Source organism: Eschrichtius robustus, chromosome 19 (assembly GCF_028021215.1).
Source record: "Eschrichtius robustus isolate mEscRob2 chromosome 19, mEscRob2.pri, whole genome shotgun sequence".
Taxonomy (NCBI): Eukaryota; Metazoa; Chordata; class Mammalia; order Artiodactyla; family Eschrichtiidae; genus Eschrichtius; species Eschrichtius robustus.
In genome coordinates this window covers 37706927-37728443 of record NC_090842.1, presented here as the reverse complement: position 1 = coordinate 37728443, position 21517 = coordinate 37706927, and the positions used below count along the sequence as shown (strand labels likewise).

The 21517-nt window shown below is 40.0% G+C and overlaps 2 protein-coding genes across 5 annotated transcripts in view; one reads left to right on the top strand and one right to left on the bottom strand.

The window, feature by feature from the left end:
- Nucleotides 1–12680, bottom strand: part of VPS35 (VPS35 retromer complex component) — a 33272-nt gene extending 20592 nt beyond the window's left edge. The window contains exons 1-5 of one of the 2 annotated variants that reach the window (XM_068528295.1): nt 12592–12680; nt 4356–4454; nt 2941–3037; nt 1697–1820; nt 1034–1216 (exon numbers count right to left, since the gene is read on the bottom strand). In XM_068528295.1, the coding sequence (XP_068384396.1) occupies nt 1034–1216; nt 1697–1820; nt 2941–3037; nt 4356–4454; nt 12592–12594 (506 nt within the window). In that variant the 5' untranslated portion in view covers nt 12595–12680. Of the gene's footprint in view, nt 1–1033; nt 1217–1696; nt 1821–2940; nt 3038–4355; nt 4455–11758; nt 11779–12591 lie in introns of those variants that run through there. The other variant, XM_068528296.1, reaches the window with a different exon arrangement.
- Nucleotides 12681–12783: 103 nt separating this feature from the next.
- Nucleotides 12784–20919, top strand: ORC6 (origin recognition complex subunit 6). Of its 3 annotated transcripts, none has more exons than XM_068529011.1 (7): nt 12784–13209; nt 15069–15198; nt 16444–16607; nt 16822–16911; nt 18495–18607; nt 19043–19111; nt 20168–20919. In XM_068529011.1, exons 1-7 carry the CDS (start codon nt 13145–13147, stop codon nt 20293–20295), a joined length of 759 nt encoding a protein of 252 aa, XP_068385112.1. In that variant the 5' UTR covers nt 12784–13144; the 3' UTR covers nt 20296–20919. The 3 variants fall into 3 exon arrangements, with proteins under 3 accessions (XP_068385112.1, XP_068385114.1, XP_068385113.1); XM_068529013.1 differs by having other exon boundaries at nt 13132–13209; nt 15077–15198; XM_068529012.1 differs by having other exon boundaries at nt 13141–13209; nt 15053–15198.
- The last annotated feature ends 598 nt before the right edge of the window (nt 20920–21517 follow it).

The window sequence follows — 21517 nt, the reverse complement described above, 5'->3', positions numbered from 1 at the left end:
TATTGTTGAATATTTTATGTTTTCAATTGGAGTATAAGCTTTGTAAGCTCTGCAAGGGAAGATACCAAGTATTTCCTCCTTATTTTTACATCTCCTAAGATGGGGAACTTAGTAGTTTTCAAAATTTTTTGCTGATCACCTAATTAAATGCTCAAAACTGAGTCAAATCATAACAAAGCAAATAACCTCACCATCTTCTCTACACCGTTAAATTTTTATCTTTTCTATACCATTTAAACTTTTTGTCTTGTGCATTGGTTAAATTTTTATTAAAGTTTTTCTTTTGAAAAGGAAAGGATACAGATATACTAAAAACCACTAAAATATACACATTAGAAATAAATGAATAAATAAACTTTAGAAAAAGGGAATTAAGTTCCTCAATCAAGGGAACGTGTCTCATGAATAGTTCACCCAGCTGGACGAGACCACAGCAGGCTGACCATTTGCCCTTTTTGTGGGATAAAAGCACAATGGACTCGGATGCTGGAATACTGGTCACATAAGAGATAGGGTTCTCTCTGAATGGCTTTTTGTTTTCTGTTTTGGAGTTAATATCTAATTTGTGTGCACAGATAATTAAAATCACTAATACTCTGGGGTAACTAGAAGTTGACAAATTATAAAAACTGACACATTCAAGAAACAATATGAAAACTGGCTAGCTCATAGAAAAAGTTAAGCATATTTCATTATTTTATCACAAATACCATTTTCAAAATGTAACTCATTTAAAAAGTCACATTTTCAAAGACTATCTGATGGAATGGAAAAATGCTCTCAATTATGTTACATGAAAAAAGCAGGTACTAATAATCCACACATAATTTTTATAACAGTACATTTTGTATCATACCATATATACTGAGGAGTTCTGTATCTCAAAGGAAATCTATACACAAAATGCTACCAGTGGCTGACTCTGGGCAGGAGAATTATTGATATTTATTTTTTTCTATATACTTTTCTATACTTTTTGTATGTTTTACAACAAAAAAATACTACAATTAAATCAAGAAAGAAAAGCACTTACTCTGTTGGCTCTCCTTCATCAGGTAAGATGTTTCTGGTACACTGAAGTAGATAATTTCGAAGAAATAGACCTCTCAAGGGGTGCTGCACACCTCGGCACATTTCTACTAAGTCTTTCAAAATATCTTTCCTGGACTGAGGAAATGACTTGACATATACAACTCCAACTGTGATCAACAGATAACTAGAAGAATTATGAGGCAACATTAGATTAGAAATATAAAATACTCAAGTCAAGAATTTGATAATATTCAAACATAGCATATACAAACGTTAAAAAAACAAGACAGGGAGCAGGTTTTCTCCTGCACAATGAAGAAAATATCATTTGATTTAAAATATAACTGTTAGTACTGACACCCCTCCATTTATATACATATATATAACATCCCCTTTAAACACATTAGGTCTCTTATAATTGTCATTATATCAATTTTTCTAGTAGCAAGAAATTAAACAAAATATGTCCATTCTTTCTATTTCCAAAGTTCCTCAATAATCTATAAAAAGTAAAACTAATTATACTCTAAAACCTTTAAAAAATCACTATCTAAATGTTAACCTCTATTCATTAAGAAATTAAATAACCTTAAACTTGGTTTAAAAAAGCTGCTGATTTTAAAGGATAGAACATATAAAAGCCCTCAGAGTCTTAATAACTTACAGCCTTGGGATAATGTTTCCAGCATACTGTACAAGTTCATAGAGATCTGCCACTTTTCTTCCTTTAGCAAACTCATCTGTCAGGTAAACTTCCAAGTAGTGCAGTTCATCAGAAATAGCCATATCTTTTAATTATCATTAAGGATTCAAAGCTAAGTCAACCTAAGCAATATTCTGCAACTTGTTGGAGTCATTAAATTATTGGGCAAATTTCTTTTTTTTTTTTTTTTTTTTTGGATATTGCCATTTCTTTATTTTATTTATTTTTTATTTTTTGGCCACACCACGCAGCTTGTGGGATCTTAGTTCCCCAACCAGGGACTGAACCTGGGCCATGGCAGTGAAAACCTAGAATCCTAATCACTAGGCCACCAGGGAACTACCATATTGGGCAAATTTCTTAAATGTTACTCATGTATGAGAGTATTTTTAAATTAAGTAAAGACAGAATTTCTTCTGGGCTTTCCCTACTTTAAAATGAGGGTTTTAAAAGATGTCTGGTAAAGCAAGGCAACAAAAATAAGATTGCTTGTCAGACTACTAAAGGATTTTGAAATGGCAAATCATTGATTTCCTTTCCATTTCGGAGTCCTGCATGACAAAATCTTAGCATTAAAGAACCAACTGCCTAGGGACTTCTCTGGTGGCGCAGTAGTTAAGAATCCGCCTGCCAATGCAGGGGACACGGGTTCGAGCCCTGGTCCGGGAAGATCCCACATGCCGCAAAGGAACTAAGCCCGTGCGCCACAACTACTGAGCCTATGCCCTAGGGCCCGCAAACCACCACTACTGAGCCAGCGTGCTACAACTACTGAAGCCCGCAAGCCTAGAGCCCGTGCTCCGAAACAAGAGAAGCCACTGCAATGAGAAGCCTGCACACTGCAACGAAGAGTAGCCGCCACTTGCCGCAAATAGAGAAAGTCCACGCACAGCAACAAAGACCCAGCACAGCCCAAAACAAATTAAAAAAAAAAAAAAAGAACCAATTGTCTAATACTTTCAATAACCTTCATGAGAGTCTGAAAATTGAGATATAACAACAACCCACTTGAAATTTAAGCATAGAAAAAGGGTTTCTGATACTAAGTTTTTCTTTTTCTCACTGAGCACATTTGCATGGAGAAGGAGTACTATTTGGTTAAGACAATAACACAACTTCAGAAAAACTTAAGGAACAAACAAAATATGGCCTTATCAAGAAAAAAGTATGATCAAAATATTCATTCTTCAACATTCAAAAGATACAAAGTTCATAGTAGCTCTTTGGTGATAACATAGAAGTCCGGAGTTCACCAAGCATATTAGAAGCATGTTTCAGAGCATCCATAAGCTTGTTTTTGTCCTACAGAAATACCAAGAGAATTGGTGAGAATGCTTAATTTAAATAAACATTTAACTTGGTTATACAAACTCTTTCACCAAGGATCTGTTACACAGTTTTATAAGTATACAGCACCTAAATTATTTCAATCACATAAAAATCAAGTTTAGTTTCACCTTGCCTTCTCTTTACTGAAAAGAATAAGATACATAATTCCTCACCAGGGCTGCAAAGCTTAGCAAATCTAATTTATCTAGGGCCGCAAGCTTCCTGGCAATAACTTGTCTTTACAACCCCTAGCAACTCTGAAACTATAACTCCACCAATTCATATTTTACCTGCAATCAAGAAAACTGGCATATGGATCCTTTTGAAGCAAGATACTATTCTGACAATGGTTTGGTCATAGGTTAAATACTCTTCAGAGATGTCTGGAATAACTACTCCTTTAAGTATGCTCTCCTCCTCACAATGTCCATGTGTCCCACTTAACACATAAATGCAGACAATTCCTTTAGATACAGGAAACACTATTCATACACAGAAAGAGACAGAAGCAAGCAATAGCAAGCTCCATGCTCACCCATTTTCTTCATTCCAAGAGTTTTGTTTTTACAAATTGGTTTGCGAGAAAAGCAATACAATAGATACAATTGGTTAAAAGAGCATATTACTAAGCTTTAGAAACTCTAAGGCACTTTACAAAGGCAAGATATTATTATCATCATCAACACAGCAACTTACAACTTGAAGTACCAGCCTATTTGGTTCCATTTCTTAAATTTTAATCCACAGAATTTATAGTTTCTACACAGATAATCTCCTACCCTTTCAGAATATGAAAATATATAAATAGGTCTAATTTTTAAGGTAGTTCCTGCAAAAAATGTACCTATTCAGGACAGAAATAAAAGCCTTCAAGATAGGGGGAAAAAGCTGAATAATTCAAATTGAAAGCATTTAAATCCATTTGTTCAACCAATATTTATTAAGCAACGATTACATGTCAAGTACTCCTCAGTTCTGAGGTACAGAACTAATGAGGCTAGTAATTCAGGTGAGATAGGGTATGGTGATAATATAGTGACGTGTAACTAGGAGTCAGGGTCTCTCATCCTCATGGAGCTTACATTCTGGTAGGGAAGACAGACACTCTCAAAACATAAATATAATGGTAAGTAAATATTTCAACAGGGCAATCTGTTGAAATTGCTCCAAGCAGTGCTTGAGGGAAGTGGGACTGAAGATTAGATTTAGCAGAAGCAGTAGTGCTATACAACTTTAGAGAACACTACATATGTGTTCTCAGGAATACACAGACTGCAATTGTCCTTCTTACCAGGCATCTCTTCATCTGGAATGACTGGACCTTCACAGCCTGTATGGCTTCATCCAAGAGCTTTTCCTGCTCATCCTGAGGTGACTGCTGTGTTGTAGGCTGAAAAATTTTTTTAAAAACCTCCCATTAATGTCTCATTAGTACTCTCTTCTAGTAAATCTGTTCTTCCTATAGTTCCCACCATACTTTATATTTCCAAGGCTTTCATATAAGACTCATTCCAGTTCTACACCTCAAACTAATTTATCAATTTTTGACAACTGAACAGAGAGCTGTGCCATCACTGAAGTTAACAGCATAAGATTGCTGAAGGAGAAAAGTAGTATGTACAGAGAATTTCTTCTTCTCAGAAACTGACTCAACATTCCTGTAGCAGGTTGGCTTCAAAGAAATATAAGGTGGTAGTTTATGGCTGCCTATGTTCTGCTAATACACTCTGAATTCAACTGGAACATAACCAATCTGTGGTGATAAGTATAGTCTAACCCAAATCTCTAAAAGCCTCTCAACCGCATCTTAGTCTATTCTTAGGCAGACCAAGGAACTAGTTTATGAGAACACTTATCCCCTTAGGCAATATATAACGAGGGACTAAACAGCTTAGAAATAAAAGAGCTAAAATTATTGTCAGTGACCTGTAGTAGAACCATAAAGAGTACTCTCCTCAAGAACCTACCTTATCATTTCACATATAGAGATCTACAGTTATAATGGACGAAATACATCTATATAGTCTTCTCTTTGCCATCAGAAAAATCTAATTGCAAGATGAATTAGATCCACCTGTCAAGCAGTGTTAACCACTCCATCCCTTATGTTGTATAAACACTGTGTTTACACCTCTACTACAGCAGGTATCACATTATAATTATAAATCATGGCCATTTTTACATCTTTGGGACCCAACACATTGCCTGACACATAATGGATGCTTCATAAATGTTCACTGTATGAATGAATAAGCTGGTTTTAGATTATGTTTTTAATAAAAAATGACTATAAAGAATCAACAGATGAGTGGATAAACAAATTGTGTTATACACATATAAGGAATATTACTCAATCATAAGGAGTGAAGTATTGATACATGCTACGTGAACTAACCTAGAAAACATTATGCTAAGTGAAAGAAACCAGACACAGAAGACCACATATTGTATGACTCCACTGATATGAAATACAGGCATACCTCAGAGATATTGCACATCCAGTTCCAGACCACAGCAATAAAGCAAATATTGCAATAAAGTGAGTCACACAAACTTTCTGGCTTCACAGCATGTACAAAAGTTATGTTTACACTGTACTGTAGTCTATTAAGTGTGCAATAGCGTTATGTCTAAGTAAACAATGTATATACCTTAATTTAAAAATAACTTATTGCTAAAAACTGCTACCCATCATCTGAGCCTTCAGTCATTCTCTTTATGCTGGTGGAGGGTCTTACATTGATGTTGATGCTGCTGACTGATCAGGGTGAAGGTTGGGGTGGTCGTGGCAACTTCTCAAAATAAGACAACAATGAAGTCTGCCTACATCGACTGGCTCTTCCTTTCATGAACGATTTCTCGGTAGCATGTGATGCTGTTTGATACCATTTTACCCATAGTAGAACTTCTTTCAAAATTGGAGTTAGTTCTCTCAAACCCTGCCCTGCTTTATCAACTAAGTTTACGTAATATTCTAAATCCTTTACTGTCACTTCAACAACCTTCACAGTATCTTCGCCAGTAGATTCCATCTCCAGAAACCACTTTCTTTATTCATCCATAAGAAGCAACTCCTCAGCTGTTAGTTTGATCATGAATTACAGCAATTCAGTCACATCTTCAGGCTCTACTTCTAATTCTAGTTCTCTTGCTATTTCCACCACATCTTCAGTTACTTCCTCCACTGAAGTCTTAAACCAATCAAGGTCATCCATGAGGATTAGAATCAACTTCCTCCAAACTCCTGTGTATGTTGATATTTTGACCTCTTCCCATGAATCACAAATATTCTTAACAGCTTTACTTTATCCAGATCCATCAAAGGAATCACTAACTATGGCAGCTATAGCCTTATGAAATATATTTGTTAAATAACAAGACTTGAAATTCAAAATAACTCCTTGATCTGTCAGCTACAGAATGGATGTTGTGTTAGCTGGAGTGAAAACAGTATTAATCTCACTGTACATCTCCATCAGAGCTCTTGGGTGACCAGGTGCATTGTCAATGAGCATTAATATTTGGAAGGAATCCTTTTTTTCTGAGCACTAGGTCTCAACAGTGAGCTTAAAACATTAAGTAAATTATGTTGTAAACTGATGTGCTGTCATCCAAGCTTTGTTTTTCCATTTATGGGCACAGGCCCATAATTCACAAGGACCCTAGGATTTTAGGAATGGTAAATGAGTATCAGCTTCAACTTAAAGCCATCAGCTGCATTAGCCCCTAACAAGAGGGTCAGCCTGTTCTTGAAGCCAAACGTTGACTTCTCCTCTCTAGCTGTGAGAGTTTTGTCTACATTGAAAATCTGTTGTTTAGTGTAGCCACCATCATTGTCTTATCTAGACCTTCTGGATAACTTATTACAGCTTCTACATCACCATTTGCAGCTTCACCTTGCATTTTTATGGTATAGAAATGGCTTCTTTCCATAAACCTCATGAACCAACCTCTGCTAGCTTCAAACTTTTCTTCTGCAGCTTCCTTAACCTCTCTCAGCCTTCAAAGAACTGAAGAGAGGGCCTTGCTATGGATTAGGCTTTGGCTTAAGGAAATGTGGTGGCTGGTCTGATCATCTATCCAGACCACTAAAACTTTCTGCATATCAACCATAAGGCTGTTGTGCCTTCTTATCATTCATGTGTTCACTGGAGTAGAACTTTTAATTTCCTTCAAGAACTTTTCCTTTCCATTCCCAGCTTGGCTAACTGGTGCAAGAGGCTGAGCTTTGGAGATGCCTTCCTCACCGAGCTTAATCATTTCTAGCTTTTGATTTACAGTGAGAACGTGCAACCCTTCCTTTCACTTGAACACTTAGAGGCCATTGTAGGGCTATTAATTGGCCTAACTTCAATATTGTTGTATCTCAGGGAACAGGGAGGCTCAAGGAGAGGGAGAGTAACGGGGAACAGCCGATCGGGGGGGCAGTCAGAATACACACATTTATCAATTAAGTTTGCCCACTTATATAGGCACAGTTCGTGTCACCCCACAACAATTACAATTGTAATATCAAAGATCACTAATCACCAGAACAAATATAATAATGAAAAAGTTTGAAATATTGCATGAATTACCAAAATGTGACACAAAGACATGAAGTAAGCAAATGCTGTTGGAAAAATGGCGCCAAAAGACTTTCTAGCTGCAGGGTTGCCACAAACCTTCAATTTGTTTAAAAAAAAAAAAATGCAGTAAAGCAAAAGCACAATAAAACAAAGTAAGCTTGCATCCAGAATAGGTAAATCATCCATAGAAACAAAAAGCAGACTGGTGGTTACCAGGAGGGAGAGTGGATGAGTAACTGCTTAATGAGTACAGGGTTTCCTTTTCGGGAGATAAAAATGTTTTGAAACTAGACAGAGATGGTAGTCATACAACATTGTTAATGTACGAAATGTCACTGAATTGTTCGCTTTAAAATGGTCAATTTTATGTGAATTCTACCTTAATAAAAAAGAAAAATGACTAGAGATAGAATGCCTCCTACACAATGAACTAGGAAGCTGGAAGGCAAGCACTTACTTATAAACACGAAAGTTAAATCTGGTCTGCTCCATTATCAAAGACAATCAAAATAACACTTAATTTCGAGATTAACAAAAAGCACATAAAACCCACTTCTGAACTAGAATCATTTATAAAGATAGAATACTTTCTTGGTCTAATTTTGGAAAGAGAAAAAAATTAATTGAATAATAAGCAATGCCAAGCATCTCTCTATCTTTTCCTGCGGCAAACTCTAGTAAACTGAGTTTCCCTATGACCATACTTCTTCATAAGCATAAATAAATTTCAAAGAAAAAGTTATGTATCTTTTAAACTGAACACTAATTTATACAACAGAACTATTAGTGTAAAATGTTGGCAAGGAGAACATGAGCATTTAAGGATTCTGACTTAATGAAATTCACTGTTCATCACGGTCTAGCCATCTGAAAACTTCAGGGAGACCAAGCTATGGTTTGGGTTTTTTGGCTCTTAACTCTGGATGCAATAGATTTAACAATTATTAGAATCAATGGATTTCACTAGGTTCAGATGGCCAACTTAGAGATAAGTAGTGATATATCAGGAAATTTTTATAATTTTTAGTGTGGTAAAACATACATAACATAAAATTTGCCATTTTAACCATTTTTAAGTGTGCGGTTCGGTAGCATTAAGCACATTTACATCATTTTACAGCCATTGCCACCATCTATCTCCAGAACTTTTTCACCTTTCCAAAAGGAAAGTCTGTGCCCATTAAACAGTAACTCCCCATCCCCCGACTTGCACTCCAGGCAACCACCACTTTACTTTTTTTTCTCTAGGAGTTTGGCTTCTCTCTAGGAGTCTGACCTCATATAAGTGGAATCATACAATATTTGACCTTCTGTGTCCAGCTTATTTCACTTGGCATAATATCTTCAAGGCTCATCCATGCTGTAGCATATGTCAAAATTTCCTTCTTTTTAAGGCTAAATAATACTTCATCATGTGTATATACCATTCTGTTTATCCGTTCGTCTGTTGATAGATATTTGGGTTGCTTCTACCTTTTGGCTGTTGTGTATAATTATATAGCAAATAAAACTGTGGTTATAAAGAGATTACAAGCAATTCAAAAATATTTGTATAGAAATGACCAGATTCAGTAACCTGTAAACAAATTGGCAAAATTTTTCTATTTTGTATCAATGGGGTTTAAAATTAATAGAAACATATATGTATACAATGTAGAAAATTACAGACTTATCAGTAGGCTACAAATGAAGAGATAAAGCTATATTAATGTATTTTTACACATTACTTGTAAGACAATGTAGTTATTATACAAACGGCTATTCTAGTCTACTTATTTATTTATTTATTTGGCTGCGTTGGGTCTTCATTGCTGTGCGCGGGCTTTCTCTAGTTGTGACGAGCAGGGGCTACTCTTCGTTGCAGTGCGCGAGCTTCTCATTGCGGTGGCTTCTCTTGTTGCGGAGCACGGGCTCTAGGTGCACAGGTTTCAGTAGTTGTGGCACGTGGGCTCAGTAGTTGTGGCACACGGGCTTAGTTGCTCTGCAGCATGTGGGATCTTCCCAGACCAGGGCTTGAACCCGTGTCCCCTACATTGGCAGGCAGATTCTTCACCACTGCACCACCAGGGAAGTCCCCAAATGGCTATTCTAAAGGAGCATCTAGATGCCCTTCCTGGGAAGTGTCACATTGAGAGTAGTGTCAAGTATAATGTGAACACGCTCTCATTAAACACAAGCCAGGTACAATGATTCCTCACTCATGAAAGTGGTTCTCCGTTTACAAATGACTCTGTACATAGCAGCTACATGCATCAGAGAAAAATGGAAACACTACAGAGTCAAGATCAAATTAACATTTGTGATCAGGCCCATTTTAGCTTGGGACTCAAGCCGAACAGCCCTCCCAAGTCTACACAGTTAAAAGGTGCAGAGAGGTGGCGCAGTGGTTAAGAAGCTGTCTGCCAATGCAAGGGAGATGGGTTCGAGCCCTGGTCCGGGAAGATCCCACATGCCGCGGAGCAACTAAGCCCATGCGCCACAACTACTGAAGCCCGCGCGCCTAGAGCCCATGCTCTGCAACAAAATAAGCCACCGTAACGAGAAGCCCGTGCACCACAACAAAGGGTAGCCCCTGCTCGCTGCAACTAGAAAAAGCCCGCGTGCAGCAATGAAGACCCAACGCAGCCAAAAATAAATAAATAAATTCATTTTTTTTTAAAAAGGTGCAGAGAAAACAAAGGTCACTACGAACATATCACTTATAAAACTATTCTCCATTCAAACAATGTGCTTTCGCTTCCTCTTATTGCAAACAAGGTTAATAAGAGTACTTACATCACCGTTATGAGTAATAAGTGACACAGATAAAGCCTGAAAAGTGCTTAGCACTTAGTAATAAGCACTTCACATAAGTGTTACCATTATTATTATATCCCACTTAGAAACCAGCAATTATCTCCAACGATCCTAGAAACTTATTTGTCAATCTCTCCACTCACGCTACAGATGTAATCTAACAACGCGATGCAAAGCAACTGTAAAATGAAAATAACTAGTCTCACAAAAATACAGAATTTCATTATGTTAATGAAAGTACTATTTTAAAAATGATGAAAAGGCACAAAATAGCAATTGAAGTAGGGAGAACTAAGGATGATGAAGGGATGGGAACGTCCCAACATGTATTTTAATACCAAAGTGTCTCCACCTTAATTTACCAATAAATTTCCCCAGGAATCCTATGATGGCACACACCATGAGCATTCACTTCTCCCAGCTTTATCTACTAGCAATACGCTTCCTTCTCCACCTGGGGAATTTCTGCTCACCTTCCTCAGAATCTCAGTTAACATGTTACTCTCTGTAGTCTTTCCCAAGCTCCCCAGGCAGAACTGTCTCTCCCTCCAGGGCCCCACAACACTGAGTTGACAATGCTAGCTAGCAAAGCGATCCTCAGACTGTATTCCATTAAGTTCCACAAGCACGTCTTCCCTGATAGACCCTTAAGTTCTTTGAAAGCAAGGACTATGTTCCCAGTGCCCAGCAAACTCCATGACATAGAAGGCACACAAGATGCATGATGAACTGAATTGGATCCTAGAATTTTAGGATTGGGAAGGGCCAAAGAGGCAACATTTGTTTTCAGATGCAAAAAGGAGACTCAAAGAAGATTGAGTGACTTGCCCAAGTCACAGAGACAGTGGCTGTGACAAGCCTGCTACTCAAGTTTTCTTTCCCGATAAAATTCATGAGGACAGGACTGTGTGCCTGGCTCACTGCTTCAAACTGGTTCATCAAGCACAGAATCTGGATGTATAGTGGATCCTCAAGTAACTGCTTTGATTACAAAACACTATGTCAATCCATAAATGTTGAGAAACAGAGAAATCCTAGTTTAATTTTTGCACCGTTCTTATATCAATTCCCAACTAAAAATTCTGAGAAATAAGCAAAATCACCTTGTATGGCATCATATTATACGAAAGTAATATATGTCAAACATTCTGCTTTCTGGCATTAACACATTTAAAGCGACCCCTGTTTCCAGGCTTACAGGTTTTCAGAAGCCTGTCTACGTAAAGTGAATAGTGAGATAAAACTGACATACTGTACACCAACATCCAAAAACATTATTCATACAGTGCAGACTATGTCAAACGCTAATAAAATGCAAGTGACAACTTGCCTTTGTGGAAACTAGACACAAGGATTCACATTTTGAGGAAGTTCAAGTTCACCAGCCAACAGCCACACCATGATTTGCTGCCAGCACGGAGAGGCGCTAAGGAGTATGCCTACTTCCAGGAAGTAAAACACTTGGATTTCATCAATGGGGAGGTCAGTAAGAGAGCCAGGACGCCCAACGAACAAGTGTTAAAGGAAACAAGCAGTCTCCCTTCCGTCTCTCAGTATTAGTAGATATCAGAGAGCATGAGTCCTTCCAGGAAATTCACGTAAGCGATTCCCTAGAATTCTGACACACACTGCAATCGAAGGGGGCTATGAGGCCGAAGAAGGCCCGGGCACCATTAAGGCCCCTCTGGAAGGTATTTCTTGCACAAGGAAGGGACAAGAAAGCACTACCAGGCACAAAGGTGGAACCGCCAGCAAGGGAGCAGCCTCTGGGCGGATCCCAACGCCACCTCTGAGCCTCAGGCCCTCCGCACGCACCCGTTCCAGCCAGACGCCCAGACCCGGCACTCGGGATCCCATCAAGGCGGGCGGTGGCCGACTCCACTCAGAGGGGCCGCAGGCCCTGACGGACCCCCAGAGCTAATGAGCGGAGACACCTCCTCAAAGAGTAACGGCCGCGGCCAAGCACCCCCGCCCACCCGAGCCCGGATCGCCCCGCCTGCGGCCTTCCCCGGCCTGTCGCCCACCCCGCAGGCCAAGCCGGGCTGGTATTAGCCCCGACCCGGCTGCGGGTCCCCGACTCCTCCTGCAAGGCTCCAACGCGGTGGGAGTGAGCAGGTGCTGGGAGAAGGGTCGACCCGGGGCCCGCGGCCCCTCGGCACTCACCATGGCGACTCCCCTAAGCCTGCAGCCAGCAGAACCCACCCCTCGCGGAGCCTCCCGCGGTCAGGTGACTCTGCGGCCCCTCCAAGCCCCGCCCCCTCTAGCTCCGCCTTCGGACCCTGTAGGCAGCTCCTCGATTGGCCCCCCAAGTCTCGCGTATTTATTGGTCCTTGTCACTTCACGCTGGACTGAGGAACCTAGGCGCTAGCCAATCTCTCCACTGTGTGTGGCGGGACAGTGCGGAGTAGGGGGAAATCTCTTGGCGGCAGGAAGGAGACAGCAGGAGCCTAAGGAGCATTTGAGTCTGCCTAGAAGGGAGGAATACAAGGAGTGGGAGCTGCCGGCGCACATTCACTTTCTGCCTTGGCGCGTGTACTTGCAGCGCGCACGCTCAGAAGGAAGACCAGGATTGGTTTACGGGGCAGTCGCTACTTCTTGTCCCAACCAATCCAGGTGCAGCGGGGGGGTGGGTCCCGGCCCTCACTGGCGGGCGCGACGTCCGCGCGCGGGTTTCGTCGCGTTGCAGCTGTTTGCGGTTGTAGTCTTTGTCCGCGCCATGGAGCCTGGCGTGATCCGGCGTTTAGCCCCACGCCTGGGCATCGCCGAGCCGGAGGTGCTGAGGTGAGTACGGTCGGGCGCACCCCAGCGGCCCTGCGCCCTCAGAAGGGTTTTAGGCCCTACCTCAAGAAAAACCTCCCGACAGTGGGCTTAGTGAGCAGGCCGGAGGGGCGAGTGTAGACGCCCCTGGAAACAGCTAGCACTGTGGGATGCACGGTGGTGGGAAAGGGAGAGAGGCGGAGAGCTTGCGTCGTTTCCTTGAAACTTATTGACTGCGTTTACGGCGGAGGCAGGCAGACGGGGTAGAGACCTCATGGAGGGCAGTGTCTATGGTGGCAACGACTACGCAGGAAACGGAATGGGGCGGTGTGCGGAGCCGCTGGGGATGGGGCGGAGCGCAGCCTGGCTGCAGCCTTTAATTTAAAAAAAAACTTGCGAGAAAGCCTCGCAGGGGGCGTGCAGTTGGCGCTGAGACCGGATTTATAGAAGGTGCCAGCCACGGGAAGATGTGCGAAGAGGGCCCAAGCAGGGACAGCAACCTGTGCAAAAGCCCGGAGATGGGAAGGACTTTTGCATGATCCAGGATTAGAAATAAAGTATTGGGGCTTCCCTGGTGGCTCAGTGGTGAAGAATCCGCCTGCCAATGCAGGCGACACAGGTCGAGCCCTGGTCCGGGAAGATCCCACATGCCGCGGAGCAGCTAAGCCTGTGCACCGCAATTACTGAGCCTGCACTCTAGAGCCCGTGAGCCACAACTACAGAGCCCGCGTGCCACAACTACTGAAGCCCGTGTGCCTAGAGCTTGTGCTCCGCAACAAAGAGAAGCCACCGCAATAAGAAGCCCGCGCACCGCAAAGAGTAGCCCCAGCTCGTCGCAACTAGAGAAAGCCCGCACGCAGCAACGAAGACCCAACACAGCCGATAAATAAATAAATGTAAAAAAAAAAAAAGAAAGAAAGAAAGTATTGTAGTTAAACTGGGAGGGCAGGGCTAGCCTGGGTGCCTGGACTGTCAGTTAGGTGAGGGAAGGGAAGGAAAGGAACACCTCCTGGACTCGTAATCATTTAGAACAGTGGTTCTCAAAGTGTGGTGCCTGGACCAGCAGTATCAGTATCTTCTTGGAACCTGGTAGAAATGCACATTTTGGGGCCCCGCTATAGGCCTACTGATCAGAAACTCGGGCTGGGACCAGCAATCTTTTCACAAGCCCCAAGGTGACTGTCATGTACACTAAAGTTTGAGAACCACAGATTTATTTTTATTTATGTATGTACGTATGTATGTATGTACGTATGGCTGCGTTGGGTCTTCGTTGCTGTGCGCAGGCTTTCTCTAGTTTCAGCGACCGGGGGCTACTCTTAGTTGCGGTGCGCGGGCTTCTCATTGCAGTGGCTTCTCTTGTTGCAGAGGATGGCCTCTCAGCGCGTGGGCTCTAGACCGCAGGCTCAGTAGCTGTGACGCAGGGGCTTAGTTGCTCCACGGCATGTGGGATCTTCCTGGACCAGATATCGGACCCGTGTACCCTGCATTGGCAGGCGGATTCTTAACCACTGCGCCACCAGGGAAGTCCCGAGAACCACAGATTTAGAGGAAGGAGGAACCCTCGTCTCACTTGCCTGCCTCTGTCACAGTTCATGCTTGTTCCAGTAATGGAAGGCTGAAAGAAGGGTTGGCCTTTTTGGGAGGATTTCAGGAATTTACTTTTGCTTGAAAGTACTTGAGCACAGTGATGTCTGGAGTCAGAGGGTTTGTTCTGTTTTGTAGAACCCTGTCCTCCCCCAAAAGATGTGAGTTTCATTCCCAGCCCCAAATAAACTTGCATAGGAGTTAGGGTCGGAGTGAAGTCCGCCAGGCTGAATTCATTGTTTACCAAAGTATTGGGCAAACTTCTGGAAAAGAGTTTTAGTGAATGTGTTGCTCAGGAAAGCAGAGGAGTACTTGCGACTGTCCCATGTGAAGTGTAGTGGCCTGTCTGCACGAACCACAGAAACCAGCAATGCAGTCATGTGCCTGGACCTTGCAGCTTCCTGCATGAAGTGCCCCTTGGACAGGGTAAGTAGGTCCCACTGAATGTCTGAATAATCCAGTGCAACACTGAAGTTTAATCATGTTTTCATCTCTGGTTGGACTAGCCCCCATCAAAACTCCGTGTTTTAGAATTTTCCTGGCTTTTCTCGCATGTTATTCTAGATGAACTTTAGAACCATTTTGTAGAGTTTGAGAAAAAATATTTTTTGCAACATTCTCTTTATTCTTTACTACCTAGTTTTCCTGAGCACCTCTTTCTTTACACAAGGCTGTCTTCCACACTGCCTCTAGCATCATTCTCCTAAATCACATACTTTAAAACCCATGTATTATTTTTCTTCCAATGTCACAGTGGTTGAGAGCCAAGCTATGGCAAGACTCACATGTTGAGACCAAATCTCAACACCACCGGTTACTAACTCTGTGAGTCTCTAGTTTCCTCATCCATCAAATGGGGGTAAAGATATCCATTTCACTGGATAATTGTAAGGAGGAAACAATGTACTATATGTAACACTCTTAACACAGTGCCTGTCACATAATGGTACACTGATAAAAATGGTGGCATTAAAAACACCATTGGCTCCCCATGGGTTGGCTCCCCATTACCATCAAACTCTCCAGCCCTTCTTGAACCCTACTAACCTCAAGCTACACTATTCACTTAACAGACCATGCACCTTAATGACTGACTTTGTAAATGCAATGCTTTTTTTTTTTTAACCTGGAATGCTTTTCTAGCAAGCTCCTGTTTGTCTTAAAATGACCCTGCCTTGCTGTTACATCCTTTATTAAGCTTTCCTTTCCCAAGCAGAGTTGGTATCCCTCAGTTGTTGATCCTCCTGTTTCTCTCCCAGTTTCCCTCTTATCTCCCTTTCACACACACTCACCCTCCCCACCTCACTCCCACTACTTCCCTCCTTTGTTTTTCCAATGAATTGCACATTGGCACCTTTGTTAAAGCAAATAACCATATATGCCATCTCCTATGTTTTTTAATTCACAGCTTGGCTGTGGTAACACTATGTTGTATTTTAAATTATCTGCACACATGCATGACTGCCTTTCTATAGTATGAGCTTCTTGCCAGCGGTACTTAACTTGCCTGAAATGATTACTGATTTTTGACTAAATGAAGCTAAGCTTTTAGGTAGAGTGACTTGCCACAGAATTAATTAATCTTGAAACGTTGACTTACTAAACAAGTGTTAAAGGTACTAATATACAGCACTTATGATTTTTATGATTCATCTATTTTTCCTTTCAAAGGCTTATTTAATTAGACTTTCTGGTTTGAACAAGAAGATGTATCAGAGTTGTCTTAAATCTTTTGAGTGTTTACTGGGCCTGAACTCGAATATTGGAATAAGAGACCTAGCTGTACAGTTTAGCTGTACAGAAGCAGTGAACATGGCTTCAAAGATACTGCAAAGGTATGAGACATATAATTGAAAATCGATACTGATACATAAAGCAGAAGTATCCAATGTCCTGGTAATTTTCCGTCTTAAAAAATAACTAATATGATGAAGTGACAGAATGCATATCTTATACATTTACATAGTTTGTAAGTTCTGATTTGCATTTTCAGTTTCTTTGAAATAATATTTTCTAACAAATAACTCTGCAAACACTGCTTTCACTTAGCTATGAGTCCAGTCTTCCACAAACACAGCAAGTGGATCTTGACTTATCCAGGCCGCTTTTCACCACTGCTGCACTACTTTCAGCATGCAAGTAAGTGTTCCTTTTAACATTCAGAAAAGCCTATAATTTATAAATAAATTTCTCGTTGCCAAAGAATACTTCTAATTTGGTTGATTTCAACTCAGAGCATATTTTCCTAAATAACCTTAATAGTGGCCAAGTGACCCGATTCTCAGTTTACCCCACAGTGGACCTGACAGCTAGGAACTAGTGTTGCCCGAAGTCCACTTGCCAAGTGGCAGCCGCATGTATGTATATGTATGCTAAGTCATGAGATCTATCATTAAAACGGTGCTTAGTTGTGATTTTCCAGTCACATTTTTTTTAAGTACTGATTGCAACTCTTTTTCAAGTAATTTATAAAACTTTTCAATGATAAATTCTTAATTTGAATCTTCGGGGTTATCTATGTGTATACTGAAATTTTACCCTGGAAATATTAGTAATTGTTATCTTTGTCTAAAGTTGTCTTGTTTTATCTTGCTGGAAAACTCCTTAGAAAACAAATTGTAGCTGATGCTTGAAGAATAGGTTTCTTACTATTTAACCACTAATTTTGGTGTGTTTGGCTCCATTAGCTACTATTAGTGAATAGAAATCGTCCCTTTATTTCAACAGAGGTATATGTATGTGTGGAGGGAGTATGGCTGTTATGGTAGAAAACAGTATTGGCAACCTCACTTTTGAAAGCACATTTCACTGAACAAAGAAAGGTTTGAATGGATCCATTATTTTTTTTTTTTTTAAAAGGCAAGTAGCTGAGTCATTGACCGTTTTTTTTTTTTTTAATTTTTTTTTAAATTTTTATTTATTTATTTATTTATTTATTTATTTATTTATTTATTTATTTATTTATGGCTGTGTTGGGTCTTCGTTTCTGTGAGAGGGCTTTCTCTAGTTGCGGAAAGTGAGGGCCACTCTTCATCGCAGTGTGCGGGCCTCTCATTATCGCGGCCTCTCTTGTTGCAGAGTGCAGGCTCAGTAATTGTGGCTCACGGGCCCAGTAGCTCCGCGGCATGTGTGATCCTCCCAGACCAGGGCTCGAACCCGTGTCCCCTGCATTGGCAGGCAGACTGCCAACCACTGCGCCACCAGGGAAGCCCCGATTTGTTATTTTAAATAAGAAGTTTGGTTTGTATTTTTCATTAGTGGTGGTTGTGAAGTGTTATTAGGGAGGGGGTTTTTGGAGGGGAGGGTGGTTTATATTCTTGTAGTCATATAAATATGAACATCATAAGTGTTTAAAATGAGTTAAACATTTTTAAATGCTGTAATTGTCATTTAGCAAGTTAGTTAACATCTGAGATGTATAAGAAAGAGTTCTATAAAGCATGAAGTACTATAGCAAATGTCTTTTATGTGCTCCATTTGTTACGTAACAGACCCCGTGTGCATTTTAACTCTCGCAGTACAATAAGTAACTAAATAAATAGCTTTAAAAGGTAAGTTTGCATGGTTTTAGCTAATGATATATGTTTGAAATAAAGGGAAAATTAAACAGCTGGGGGCTCTTCATAAAGCCTGAGTGGAAAGGAAATAAGTTGATAACTGGTTGGCCAAAGAAGGTAACAATACTGATCTTAAGAACAGCAATTTATCAAATTCTTTTCTAGGATTCTAAAGCTAAAGGTGGACAAAAATAAAATGGCAGCCACATCCGGTGTAAAAAAAGCCATGTTTGATCGACTCTGTAAACAGTTAGAGAAGATTGGGCAGCAGATTGACAGTGAGTATTCATTCCATGTTGCAAGAACGTGTCATTTGAAAATGTAAAAAGTTAGGTATTTTCAAACTTGCAAACTAGCTGCTTTCTGAATTATATATTCTTGTCTATCTGTAGACAAGATCGGTTTTTACTGAGAAAATTACTGTTCTTTTCTATTTTTCAAATAAAATAGCTTAATAACTAAAGAACAAAAACAAAAAAAAACCAACCCTGTGATTCTGTAAATTCATGCCTAGAAAATAGATTCTCTGTTCTGAAGTCTGACAGGAAAAGCCAAAGAAAAGAGAAGGGCAAGATCATTTGCCTTCTCCTTATCCTAGTATTTGGTCAATCAAGGTATCTGGTTTTTATTTGTGATCCAAAATATGCTCCAAAACTAAAATTGAAAATAGGAGAAAAATTAACTGTGATAATACTTTTTTTTCCCCCCTAAAGGAGAGCCTGGAGATTCAGCTACTCCACCACGGAAGAAAAAGAAGACAGTGGTTGAACCTTCAGCAAAGGGTAAAGCATTATTAGCAAAGGGTGAAGCATTATTAACACCGGATAAACATTGAAATTAGTACAATGGGATTAGTATACAGTGGGTTTAACGCAATGAACAGCCCTTTGCTGCTTTAGCAGCTTGCCTTGACAAGAGTCAGATTTTATATTTGCAGCAACGTGGATGGATCTAGAGATTATCATACTAAGTGAAATAAGTCAGAAAGAGAAAGGCAAATACCATATGATATCACTTGTATGTGGAATCTAAAATATGACACAAATGAACTTATCTACGAAACAGAAACAGACTCACAGACATAGAGAACAGACTTGTGGTTGCCAAGGAGGAGGGTTCGATTGGGAGTTTGGGACTATCAGACACAAACTATTATATATACGAAGGATAAACAACAAGGTCCTACTGTATAGCACAGGGAACTATATTCAGTATCCTGTGATAAACCATAATGGAAAAGAATATGAAAAAGAATATATATATATGTATAACTGAATCACTTTGCTGTACACCAGAAACTAACACAACATTGTAAATCAACTATACTTCAATTAAAAAAAAAAAAGTCAGATTTTAACTAAATCCTGGAAGTTAATCATTTGATAAGACCAGTTTTCCAAGCAGTAGTTTACAGAAGTATCATGTAATTAAGAATACGTCTGAAGGCAAACTGCTTAGGTTCAAATCCTGCTTTACCACCGAGTGGCTATGTGATTTTAGGAAAGTGACAATTTCTGTGAGCCTCAATTTCCTAATCTATAAAATGTGATTAATATTAGCACCCATTTCACATAATTGTGGTGAGGGTTGAAGGAGATAATACAATTAAAAGTGCTGGATTCAGGGCTTGATAAATGTTAGCTATCATCAAGATGTCTTGGAATGTAAGGGAGAGTGAAAAACTGATGTGTTAACTTCTGTTTCCACTTCTCATTTTGGTATCTTATTCCCTATTACTTAATTAAGATAGATGTTTTAAAGTAAACAAGCTTACTTCTTTCTTACTCATTTGTAAACATAAGGATTTTGAAACATTAAAAATTTTTTTTCTCTCATAGAAATAGAGAATGTAGTAGAGATCCCACATAAACCGCAAAAAGATGACGATCTGACACAGGATTATGAACAGTGGAAAAGGAAAATTTTGGAAAATGCCGCCAAAGCACAGAAGGCTACAACAGAGTGATTTCAGCTTCCAGACTACCTGTACTGCAAACCAGCAGTGCATCTGCCACCTCAAGGAAGATGTGAGGGCTTTGGAAATTTGTTTGAGCTTTTATAACAAGGATCCTATCCTTAATAGCAAAGAAACCAGCATTGGGGCTGAGCAGGGTGGCTCTCACATGGGCAGCAAATTCGTTAGATTAGCCACAGCGCCTGGTTGGCTCAGCCTTGGCTCCCCACAGGTCTGCACTCCTACAAAATGTCATTGAAGCTATTTTGCTTTCTTGTTTCGTTTTAAGCGAAAGACAGTCTCCTGTCCTATCCAGAATATGAAATTCAAGCTGAATGGAGTCTAAAGATTTTACTTAAGTTTTTGTGTTAATCTCTTGGTTTGACTAAATCAATATATAGTACAGCCTAAGTTAATAAATATTATTTTTATATGCATTCAAGGTGCAGTTGTTATCAGTTTGGGAGAATCTGTGGTATGCCAAAAGCCGTCTACTCTAGCAGGAAAAAAGCCCAGGTTGCTGAACACTGAACCATACTGCTCCCCAGAGCACAAACTCTTGAATCAGACTTTCTGGGTTTAAAACACTGCTCAGCCATTTACCACCTGTGAAACCTTGAGCAAATTAATTATCTTCTTTATGCCAAATCAATAAGTAGGAATAAAAGTAATGTCTACCTCATAGAATAATTTGGAGGAGTATCTGAGCTAATACATGTAAAGCATTTAGTACAGCTCCTGGTATAAGTATTTAGTAAGTATTAAAATACAGAAAGAAACACATATAGAGGTCTCACATAATTAGTTATATATTAGCATCATATTAAAAAATTAAGAAACACTGAAGTGCGAGAACATGGATAGACCTAGAGGGTATTATGCTAAGTGAAATAAGTCAGACAGAAATGCAAATACTGTATGATCTCACTTACATGTGGAATCTAAAAACAAAACATGAATAGACAAAACATACAGAGAACAAATTGGTGGTTGCCAGAGGGGAGATGGGTAGAGGGGATGAGTGAAATAGGTGAGGGAAATTAAGGAGTACAAACTACCAGTTATAAAATAAATGTCATGAGGATGTAATGTACAGCATAGGGAATATGGTCAATAGTATGTAATCACTGTATGATGACATGATAACTGGTGATCATTTCATAATGTGAGAAATATCAAATCACTATATTGTACACCTGAAACTTACATAATAGTGTAAGTCAATTATACTTTA

Excerpts from the sequence above, each read along its gene's own strand:
- ORC6 (XM_068529011.1), top strand. The coding sequence starts at position 13,145 with ATGGAGCCTGGCGTGATCCGGCGTTTAGCCCCACGCCTGGGCATCGCC. Across the intron at positions 16,608-16,821 it reads GCTTCAAAGATACTGCAAAG|CTATGAGTCCAGTCTTCCAC; the intron begins GTATGAGACATA and ends GCTTTCACTTAG. Across the intron at positions 18,608-19,042 it reads GATTGGGCAGCAGATTGACA|GAGAGCCTGGAGATTCAGCT; the intron begins GTGAGTATTCAT and ends TCCCCCCTAAAG.